The 12063-nt window shown below is 39.8% G+C and overlaps 1 protein-coding gene across 2 annotated transcripts in view; it reads left to right on the top strand.

Annotated features, from left to right (window-relative positions):
• Positions 1 to 12063, top strand: part of HABP4 (hyaluronan binding protein 4) — a 40743-nt gene that overhangs the window by 15453 nt on the left and 13227 nt on the right. For both annotated transcript variants that reach the window (XM_044265739.1, XM_044265741.1), the window contains exon 5: positions 5594 to 5677. In XM_044265739.1, coding sequence (XP_044121674.1) covers positions 5594 to 5677 — 84 coding nt within the window. The remainder of the gene's footprint in view (positions 1 to 5593; positions 5678 to 12063) is intronic.

Raw genomic sequence — 12063 nt, 5'->3', positions numbered from 1 at the left:
CCTTTTTTAAAATCAGCTGCTCAGGTTTAGGAAATGCTGGTATTTACATAGCCCTTTTATGATTTTTAATTGTTGAAAGCTATGAGTTACCAATAAACCTGTGGTTTTATCCCCTTGATTTATTATGTTGTCAAGGGCATAAACAGATAGTTGGAGTAATTTGTGCTGCTACTGCTAGATTTTGGGGCTCTGGGTGTGAGAAGCTCCTGTGACCCTGCCCAGATCCAACTGATGTGCGGAGGCAGCCAAACTCAGAGTGCATTTGATTTATGACCTTTTTTAAAAGTAAAAGTTAATTATTTGGAGTGCCTGCCTGGCTCAGTCAGAAGAACATGCAACTCCTGATCCCAGGGTCGTGAGTTTGAGCCCCAGGCTGGGTGTGGAGATTACCAAAAAAATAAAAATAAAAATGAAGAAGCTTCAAAAAAATTAAGTATTCAAATTCAGTATCTAAAAATTCATTTTTTAAGTTTAGTACAATAGCTTTGGATGATGAATAAGGAAAAGTTAAATGTAGGGGCACCTGGGTGGCTCAGTGGGTTAAAGCCTCTGCCTTCAGCTCACGTCATGATCCCAGGGTCCTGGGATCGAGCCCCGCATCGGGCTCTCTGCTTGGCAGGGAGCCTGCTCTCCTTTCTCTGCCTGCCTCTCTGCCTACTTGTGGTCTCTGTCAAATAAATAAATAAACTCTTAAAAAAAAAAAGTTAAATGTAAAAAGTCAGCTCTGTTATTACAGTTCAATTTGTCTTTGCTTTTTTTTTTAAATTTTTTTTTAAAGACTATTTATTTGACAGACAGAGATCACAAGTAGGCAGAGAATGAGGCAGAGAGAGAGGGAGGAGGAAGCAGGCTCCCCGCTGAGCAGAGAGCCTGATGCGGGCTTTGATCCCAGGACCCTGAGATCATGACCTGAGCTGAAGGCAGAGGCTTTAACCCTCTGAGCCACCCAGGTGCCCCATTTTTGCTTTTTAAAAAATAGCTTATGTTGTGTTACTTTTTCCTTAATGGGAGATGAAAAAGTACTGGCATCTGTAGAGTATGAAATATTTCTTTCTTTCTTTTTTTTTTAGTATGAAATATTTCTAATGGATATACTTATATTGACTATTTTTAGCATTTCCCTGAACATGAAATTTCTTTTGCTGGGACTGTTTTTTTTTTTTTTTAAAGTTATAATCATATAGGATTAATGTTAACATAAAAGGGAAAAATTAAGATCATGTGTATTAGAATTCAAGTTTTGTCTCATTGTGCTATACTTTCTAATCTGTAGATTGTATTTCGATGTGATGATATATAAATTGATGTTTCAGAGCCTTATTTTTTTGGCACAGTTACTACCAGCATGTTTGTATTCTGCACACTCATTATTGTGGAATGTTTCCATCATTTTCTAAGTTTCGTATATTATATTCTTGTGTATTGTGAGTCATTTGACACTTGTAGGTTGAGAATTTTTTTAAAAATTTTTTATTGAATTATAGTTGACATACAGTATTCTATTAGTTTGAGGTGCATGACATAGGGATTATGTTATGATGAAGACATTATGATGAAATGCTTACCATATTAAGTGTAGTTACCATCTGTCACCACCATAAAAAGTATTACAATATTATTGTCTATATTCTCTATGCCATACTTTTCTTAATAAGTTAAGCCAAATTAATGACTCAATCTATTATAGCTGGAGTTTATGTCTCTTAATCCCCTTCACCTATTTCACCCATCCTTCTCCACCCCATACCCCTACTGCAACAGCCCATTTGTTCTCTGTATTTATGAGTTTCTTTTTCTTCATTTGTTTTGTTTTTTAGATTACACATGAGTGAAATCATATGGAATTTGTCTTTCTCTGTCTCACTTACTTCACTTAGCATAATACCTTCAGGTCCATCCATCTTGTCACGAATGGCAAGATTTTATTCTTTTTTATGACTTAAGTAATATCCCATTGTACATATATAGGACATCTTCTTTATCCATTCATCTATCAGGGGGCACTTAGATTTCTTCCATGTCTTGACTATTGTAAATAATGTGGCAGTAAACATAACGGTGCGTGTATCTTTTAAAATTTATCTTTTGGGGCACCTGGGTGGCTCATCCGGTTAAGCGTCTGCCTTTGATTGAGGTCATGATCCCAGAGTCCCGGATCAAACCCTGCTTGGTGGGCAGTCTGCTTCTCCCTTTGCCCCTCCCCCTGCTGTGATCTTGTTCTCTCTCTCAAATAAATAAATAAAACTAAGAAAAAAAAATTAAAAATAAAAAAATTCATCTTTTGGGGCACCTGAGTGGCTCAGTTGGTTAAGCGTCTGACTCGTGATTTTGACTCAGGTTGTGGGATTGAGCCCTGCGTCAGGCTGTATACTTAGTGGGGAGTCTGCTTGGGATTCTTTCTCTCCCTCTGCCCCTCTCCCTGCTTGCGCGCATGTTCAGTCTCTCAAATAAATGATCTTACTAAATAAATAAATAAAATTGATCTTTTCTTTGTGGAGTGGTAAATACCCAAAGTGGCATTGCTGGATCATACGGTAATTCTATTTTAATTGTTTGAATAACCTCCATACTCCATACACTATGTGTTTGCCGTAGTGGCTACACCAATTCACATTCCTGCCAGCAATGCACAAGGATTCCCTTTTCTCCACAACCTCAGCAACACTTGTCATTTCTTGTCTTTTTAAAACTAGCTGTTCTCATTGGTGTGAGATAATAGCTCATTGTGGCTTTGACTTTTGCATTTCCCTGATGATGAGTGATGTTGAGCATCTTTTCATGTGTCTGTGGCTGTCTGTATGTCTTTGGAGAAATGTCCTGTCAACTCCTCTGCCCGTTTTTAAATTGTACTGTTAGGTTTTTTTGGTGTTGAGTTGTGTGTTCTTTATATATTTTGGATATTGACCCCTTTTCAAAGATCTTCCATTCAGTAGGTTGCCTTTTTATTTTCTTGATGGTTTCTTTCATTGTGCAAAGATTTTTATTAAGTTTTATGTAGTCCCAATAGTCTATTTTTGCTTTTGTTTCCCTTGGCTGAGGAGACAGATACAGAAAAATATTGCTGAACAGATGTCCAGGAGTGTACTGCCTATGGTTGGTTTCTTTCTTTCTTTCAGAATTTTATGGTTTCAATTCCTATATTTAGGTCTTTAATCCATTTTATTTTATTTTTGTGTATGATGTAAGGAAGTGGTCCAATCTCAGCCTTCTGCATGTAGCTGTCCAGTTTCCCAACACCACTTGTAGAAGAGGCTGTCTTTTCCCCATTTATGTTCTTGCCTCCTTTGTAAGCATAGGTTTAGTTCTGGGCTCCTTCTGTTGCATTGATCTATATCTTTATTATTGTGTCAGTACTGTACTGTTTTGTTATTACAGCTTTGTAGCATAGTTTGGAATCTGGGATTGTGGTATCTTCAGATTTGTTCTTCTCTCAGGAGTGCTTTGACTACCTGGGGTCTTTTGTGGTTCTATACACGTTTAGGGTTGTTTGTTTTAGTTCTGTGAAAAAAACCATTGGCATTTTGATAGGGATTGCATTGAATCTGTAGATTGCTTTGAGTAGTGTGGACATTTTATTTTTTTTATTTTTTTTTTAAGGTTTTATTTATTTATTTGACAGAGATCACAAATAGGCAGAGAGGTAGGCAGAGAGAGAGGAGGAAGCAGGCTCCCCGCCGAGAAGAGAGCCCGATGTGGGGCTCGATCCCAGGACCCCGAGATCATGACCCGAGCTAAAGGCACAGGCTTTAACCCACTGAGCCACCCCAGTGCCCCAGTGTGGACGTTTTAATAATTTTAATTCTTTTAATCCATGAACAAGAGTATCTTTTCATTTATTTGTATTGTCTTCAATTACTTTTATCAGTGTCTTATAGTTTTCACAGTACAGGTCTTTCATCTCCTTGGTTCAGTTTATTCATAGGTATTTTATTCTTTGTATTCATTGTAAATGGGGTTATTTTTGTTATGTTTGTGCTGATTCATTATTACTATATAGGAATGCAACAGATTCCTGTAACTTTACTGAAATCATTTATTAGTTCTAATGGTTTTTGGTGAGTAAATTAGGGTTTTCAATATATAATATGTCACCTGCAAATAGTGTCAGTTTTATGTCTTATGTATTTCTATGCCTTTTATTTTTTTCTTGTCTGATTGTTGTGGCTAGGACTTTAAGAACTATGTTGAATAGAAGTGGTAGGAGTGGACATCCTTGTTTTGTTCCTGATCTTAGAGGAAATATTTCCAGTTTCTCCCCATTGAGTATGAGATTAGATGTGAGTTTTTCATATATGGCCTTTATTATGTTGAGGTATTTCTGGTTTTATATTGTTGTGACCAGAAAAAGATGCTTGATATGATTTCAGTCTTTTAAGTTCATTGAGACCTATTTTGTGGTCTAACATGTGATTTATCTTGGAGAATGTTTCATATGCACTTGAAAAGAATGTATATTCTGTTACTTGGAGAGGGTTTGTTCTGTATCTGTTAAGTCCATCTGACCTAATGTGTCTTTCAAAGCCACTGATTAATTTTCTGTCTGGATGATCTATCCATCAATGTAAGTGGGGTGTTAAAGTCTTGTACTATTACTGTATCACTGTCAGTTTCTCCCTTTATGTCTGTTAACATTTACTTTATATGTTTAGGTGCTCCTGTGTTGGGCGCATAGACATTCATAGTAGTTACACTGTCTTCTTGGATTGATTCTTTATCATTATGTAATACTCTTTTGTCTCTTGTTAGAGTTTTGTTTTAAAGTCAATTTTGTCTGATATAAATATTGATACCCCAGCTTTTTTTTTTTTCTTCTTCTTCTATTTGCATGGTAAATGGTTTTTCCATCTCTTCATTTGCAGCCTACGTTTGTCTTGAGGTCTGAGTGAGTCTCTTATAGGCAGAATATAGATGGGTCTTGCTTTTTCATCCATTCAGTCACCACCTTATATCTTTCACTGGAGCATTTAGTCCATTTACATTTAAAGTAATTATTGATAGATATGCATTACTGCCATTTTGTTAATCATTTCCTGCTTGTTTTTTAAATTTCTTCTCTTTTCCTTTCTTTCTTACTTTCTTCCCTTGTGATCTGATGACTTTCTTAATATTGTTTGGATTCTTTTCTCTTTATTTTTTGTGTATCTATTACAGGTTTTTGGTTTGTGATTACCATGAGGTTCATATATAACATCCTATGTATTTGGCAGACTGTATTGTGGATGGTCGCTTAAATTTGAACACATTCTGGAAACACAGGTTGAGAAATTTTATGGCCTCTGCTAATACTTGGAATTTCCTAGGACGTTAGGGGTTTTTAAATAATTGTTGTGGTCACTTATAATCTGTATTTAATTTTAGGCCATTCATAGAAACTTTTATTTCTAAAAGTACTTTCCACACTTTTCAAATAATTTCAATGGATTAGCAATTTTCTCTTGATTTTGATGTGGATTACCTATGTGTGTATATAATTCCTTGAATGGTATTTACTTAAGAAAAAGGGATATTGAAATGTATTTTTTCTGTCTTGGATATGTAAGAGCACTGATGTAAACATATTTGTGTGACCAGAACGATTGTCACTGCTTTTCAGTGACGCGGAGCAGACTGCACCGATGGAAGAGACCACAGCAGCGGAAGAGTCCCCGGGCCCCCTGGAGGAGGAATCTCCAGCCAAGTGGGTATTTTTTTTATTTTCCCCATGGGTTGTTGTTGGTCTTTTTCTTAATGATTTCGATTTCTAAGAGTCCTTCACAGAGCAGGAAGCTCACCTTTTATTATATCACAGAAAGTTGACCTTGATGTATTAATGAATAATGGAACTCATTAATAATTCAAATAATCTAATGGCTGATTATTAATGATAACTAATGAGTTAAATTTAGGTATTCCAGTCAGTGCCCACAACCATTTATTCATCAGCAGCTTGTACTGTAATTAGTCTTCCTCTTATCAGGACCCTCATCTTTTGTCCCTTTATTCTCTGAGTCCATCCTCCCTCTTGTCTTCATGGAGCTTAGGTCCCTGAACCACCTCGAGCATCCTTGCCCAGTCCTTACACCCTCTTGGCCTTGGATCTTTGTTATGCCTTGCTAGCAAAACTTGCCTCCTGGGTTACCACTAGCTGTCTGCCTTCTCTCTCCCTGAACACTCAGGCTGAGCACTGCAGCTTACAGAGCAGAGCCAGCAGGAACCCCTAAAAATTCTCAATCCCCTGCATTCTGAAACGAGCCCTCAACACTGCCCAGCAGTCCTCTCTTCTTGAGCTCACTCTTTCTCCCACCATCTACAATGATTAGTTCCATTCTTTTTGTCTCCTCGAAACCTTGACATTGCCCCTATTTCCCCCTCCCCCTCTCCTTCCCATACCCACACCTTCTCTTTCATTTTCTGGATACAACTTTGCCTGCTGTGTCACACAGAAATTGGGAGCCATCAGATGGGAACTTCATCATCCTTCCACTCTGAAAGGTACAAACTGGCCTGCCTCGGCATGCCTCCGAGCCTCCTTCCCTCACAGTAAGATAAAGGCACCATTTCTCCTGCCACTTGGTCAGGCTCAGAATCCTGTTCCTGTGGAGAAACCTCACCCTATCAGCTCCCTCCTCCCACTTTGGTCTTCACCAACAGTTTAAACGTGCTCAGCATCTCCTATTTTACATCTCTACTCTTGCCCCACATTCCCATTCAGCTACCTTTCTCAGGGTTGTATGTACTCTTTCTTCATTTCCTCTCTTCTCACTTCACTCCAGGTCTGGCTCTGTGCCCATGGCCCTTTGGAAACTGTCACCACATGTCTCCTTACCTAACAGATATTTCCATGAGTGTCTTTCTTGACCTGTCAGAGCATTTGGCTTCATTGATTTCTTCTTAAGCTTGCGTTCCCTGGTTTCTGTGATCACTGTACTCTTCTGGTTTTCCTTCTGCCTCTTAGCTCCTCCTTTACAGACTCATCCTTGTCTTTCTGTCTTTTAAAATGCCGAGTTCTTCAGGGCTCTGCCACAGGGCCTCTCTTTAGTGTCCTTTATAGGATCCCATGCACCCCTGCAGCTTCAGTCATCATTTACGTGCGGACTCCAGACTCTGTCTCTGGCTCCCACCTTCGGCATGGGCTTCTGGTGCGTGTGTCTAGCTGCCTACTCTGGACACCTTACCTCCCCGTGACTATTGCAGATGCTCCTCATGTTCCACGTGTCCAAGAGAATTCCAGAAACCTCTGTTCTCATTAGGTGTTTCCATCTTGGGGAACAGCCTGTCGCCATCCATCCAGTTGCACAAATCAGAAACCTGGGAGTCATCCCTGAGACTTCTTTTTTCTTGACCCCCTTCCTTCCCCTGAATGCAGTCTGTCACTCTGCCTGGTGATAGGTACCTTCTCATCTCCTCTCATCTCCACTCCTCACCGTCCTGTCATCCGACCTGTCACCACAGCTCCTGATGGGGTTTCCTTCTTTCTCACCTTCGACCAGCCATTTCACACTAGCATTCTGGTTGTCATGTCCTCACCCCTGGGGCAAGACCCCAGTGGCTCGCTGTTCCTTTCCTTCCCCTTGATCTGACCTTTACAGTCCTCCATGGCCTGTCCCCCTCAGAGCCCTCAAGTGCAGCTGCTCATGCGCCTTCTGTGGGTTCAGCACATGGCCCCATGTGGTGTCCTCAAGCACCTTTCTTCTGCAGCCGCCCCTGCCCCACACAACCCAGAGTGCTTTTGCAAGTCCTGTGGTTTTTTTTCCCTGTCTCACCTCCAGACCCCCTTCACCCTTCACCGATTTAACTCTTTCTTGTTATTCAGCTGCCTAGAGGCAAGGTGTCCAGTGGTTAAGAGCACAGACCCCCGGCCAGTGTGTGGGTTCACATCCCAGCTCTGCCACTTACTAGTTTGGGCAAGTTATGTATTCTCTCTGTGCCAGTCATCTTCATGTGTAAAATGGGAGTAGTAACACTACCTACATCTTAGCTTTGTTACAAGGACTGGTTGGGTGTGTGTTTGTGTCACAGGGGGCCCTGGCATATAGTTAATGCTGTACAGATATCTGCTGTTATTATTCTCCTTATTGCAAGAGAAAAGTGCCACAATGAATGATGATCATGAAAGCTGTTAACTTATTATTTGGAACAACTGAGAAGTGTATTGAATTAAAGAAATAAATTAGCAATACAAATATTTAGACAGCTAACTAAGGAAGTAGATTAACAGTTAATCTACTGTTAACTGGGGAGCAAGTGAGCTGACTAGACACCTTCAGGAAAAATATATCTTTTTTTGAGCCAAAAAACCACTTACACAAATTCGGGCTATGTAAGGCAGAATGATAGTCAATGATAGCATAACTCTAATCTATGGAATTGGTTGAGGTACTCTAGCTTTCATAATATTAGACAAAATAAGTCAGTCAGTCAGTTACTCTGAAAGACAAAATACCACTTAGTGATCTGAGGGCAGTCTCACTGTCTGCAGGATCCTAGCAGAGCTAGCTGGCAGACCCCCCTCTCCCTCTCTCCTCTGCTGACTGCAGCGGACAGGCAGTGTCTAGATCGAACTGCTGGGGCTGGGTTGTGGCTAAGCCACGTGGCCGTCTGCTGGCCCACTGTGCTGTCAAGTTCTTGTTTCTGCACTGCCCAGTCAAACTTTAAAATTATCACTAAGATTCCTAATAATAACAGTTTTTTGATAACTTTCAAAATCAGGTTTGTATTTGAGAAGTACATCCAATGGCAATGATGCTGTCTGATGGCCGCCATATCTGAAAGCTGAGCTCACACTTGGGCTGTCAACACTCAGCCAAAACGAATATTCAGCACATGTGTCAGTTTAGCATTTCCTGATAGATTAAAGTACCCTCTACTTATGCTCAAACATACACCCCAAAGAACATCTATTTTCCTCAGATTGGACACATTTTGTTGATAGATGTGCTGTGCCCTTCCTTTTTCTTCCTTCCCTCCTTCCTCCTTTCGTTACGGAAGTATTACGTGTCTGTTATCACATGGTGTTCTGTCTGAGTGTGTTTGTGACGACATCTTGGGAGTATTTTGCCTCAAGACTATAAGAATAAACCTAACATTTATAGAGCATTTGCTGTGTGCCAGGAGCTGCTCTAAATGCCTCCATGTCTGAACTCCTTAACCCTTTGCTGCCCCCTCAGTGAAGGAGAAGACACTGTTGCCGATGTCATGGAGAGACATAGAGGCGAAAGGAGCTGCTAAGCATCGTAGAGCGAGCGTTCAAACCAGATGTTGTCGGACATCCATGCTCTTACCTGTAGTGGGTGGTAGGAATGGTTGAAAAGTGCCGTGTGCACCAGTTTGCTATGAAGAGCTGAAAAAGGGGAAGATGTTGGTTCTGTGAGCAGAGGAAGGGCTGGCTAGGGTGGTTGAGGACTTCCCTCTTCAGTAATATGGAACAGTGCTCCCTTCCTTAAAAGTGAAAAAGCCCTTATGAAAACAGAATGTTGAGGAAGCATCGTTACAAAATACCTACAATGGAATATTTTTCATTGTAATTTGTTTCCAAGTATTTTGTGCTTAGACAGTGAAGAGTGTTATGTATTGAATTTTCTTAAAGCCAGAAAACAGCTCTTTGAAATGTTTATGGCAAATTTCTGAGGCGCTCACAAGTTAGCATCAAATTCACTTCCCTTTCAGTACTAGCTTGGAAGGAAGGAAGAGGTACTGCTTACATGTTAGGTTAAAACCACTTGTCTTGATTAAGTACTCAGTTAATCAAGTTTTATTTCTAGAACCCACTTTTTTTCCGTTCCCTGCACCCTTTCATATATTGAGGTGAAAATGTATTGCCTGAATGGCCATTTGGATGTTTGTTGTTATGTATGTTTTCTCTGCCCTCTTATTCCCTAAAGAGCACTGAGTCTGAGTCTGGGCTTAGGAGACAGAATGAAGGATATGAAACTCTGTGACCTCTGCCTCAGTTTCCTTACCTGTAAAATGGAGTTATTAATTGGATCTAACTCATGGGATTAATTATCATGACCAAATTAATGTAAAGCACATTGAATATCATCTGGCACATAGTAAGGACACAGTAAATGTTAGCTCTATTCTATAATTTGACCCATATAGCAACAAATGTTTATCAAATTTTCATGTAGCATTATTCACCATATAAATCTCAGGTTAGACCACCTTATATCTGTAAGCAGCTTTGATGGAAAATCATCTCCCAAAATTTTTGATAATGTACCAAGAACTGTGAAGGTCTTTGAATTCATCAAAAGGTGGCGGAGAGGGAGGGGTGTTAAATTTAGAATGATAGCAATTACAATGCTTTTATAAATGTTAGAAATATAGCCACTTTTGTCCCTCTTGGAACCAAGGGATTAATTATACATCTCTTCCTTTTGAAAATCCAGTCTGCTAAAACTGCCAGTAAAAACTGCGTTTGGTGCCAATCCAGAGAGCAAATGGGGTCTGCCTCACAGAACTTTCATATAATGGGTTTTTTGTAATAATTTGTCGTCAGTAGAGAATAAGGTTAAGGAGTCTGTCCTTGGTGATTTTCTACATCTCCCAACATGGCTTGTTGCAGTGACAGATGGTAAAGGAGGACGCTTTGGGAACATCTGTACATACACTCGTGAATGGTGTGCAGGACGATCACTTTCAAGGAGGGGGAGCACTTGCCGCAAATGCTCTCTTCTGAGCTCCACTGTTTGCTCCACTTTGGGTGTCTGTGTATCATTTAAAGATTGCATTTCTCATATGCCTTACCCTTTTTTTGTTCTAGCCCTTCATGCTTAGATATGATGTTCTTTAAGACAAACAGAAAAAGATTCCTTTTGTGTTTTTTTTTCTTTTTTTTTTTTTTTTACAGATCTTGTTTATTTACTTGACAGACAGAGATCACAAGTAGGCAAAGAGGCAAGCAGAGAGAGAGGAGGAAGCAGGCTCCCTGCTGAGCAGAGAGCCCGATGCAGGGCTCCATCCCAGGACCCTGGGATCATGAACTGAGCAGAAGGCAGAGGCTTTAACCCACTGAGCCACCCTGGCTCCCCTCCTTTTGTGGTCTTAACACAAGGGCTGTTCTTACTGAACTTTTTGGAATTTATTAATTTGTATTAGGGCATCTGAGTTGTGGTCGAATCCTCAAATTCATTGTGTCAGTTTTAGAAATTGGAACTAGATTATAATCTATAATCAGAATAGCATTATAGAAATGTGTTTTATTGGGCTGCCTGGGTGGCTCGGTGGGTTAAAGCCTCTGCCTTTGGCTCAGGTTGATCCTGAGATCAACCCCCACATTGGTCTCTCTGCTCAGTGGGGAGCCTGCTTCCCCCTCTCTCTCTGCCTGCCTTTTTGCCTACTTGTGATCTGTCAAATAAATAAATTTTTAAAAATGAGTTTTATTGATTTCCTAATTCTGTCACAAGTAGCCTAAAGGATCTTTACAAATCCTTAACATTTCTTTACTTTTAGATCTGTATTAGAGATTATGTTATAGAAAGATGTGTATAAAAAATAGTACAATAACCTTCCAACTAAGTTATTTGTCTTAGACTTTTATCAAATCATGCCCATTCTTGTTTCATATATATCTCTCTCCATTTCCTCTTCCCCCCAGGATATCATATATCATTCTTAGATGTTTCAGAGTGTTATATCTAAAAGTCTACTCTTTTTTTGTTGTTTTAAGATTTATTTATTTGAGAGAGAATGATTATGGGGCGAAGGGGCAGAGGGAGAGGGAGAAAGTCTTAAGCAGACTCCCCACTGAGCACAGAGCCCGACAACATGGGGCTAAGTCTCACAAAGCTGAGCCAAAACCAAGAGTCAGACATTTAACTGACTGTGCCACACTGGTGCCCCTAAAAGTCTACTCTTTTTAACTGGAATAGTGTTACATCCCATCTAAAGTTTTTAACCATTCCTTAAATATCTGGGAAGTTTGTCAGTTTCCCTGATTGTCTCAAAATCTCTTTTTAAAACAATTTGTTTGAATTAATATTGAAATATACATCACAAATGGGGTTTATTTCTTATCTCTTTTTAAAACCGTAAAAGCCTTTAAAACCAGGCACCTGGGTGGCTCAGTTGGTTAGGCGACTG

The sequence above is a fragment of the Neovison vison genome, chromosome 9 (assembly GCF_020171115.1).
Source record: "Neovison vison isolate M4711 chromosome 9, ASM_NN_V1, whole genome shotgun sequence".
NCBI classification, from domain to species: domain Eukaryota; kingdom Metazoa; phylum Chordata; class Mammalia; order Carnivora; family Mustelidae; genus Neogale; species Neogale vison.
The sequence above is the reverse complement of the archived record's forward strand: the minus strand, read 5'-3'. Positions and strand labels throughout refer to the sequence as shown.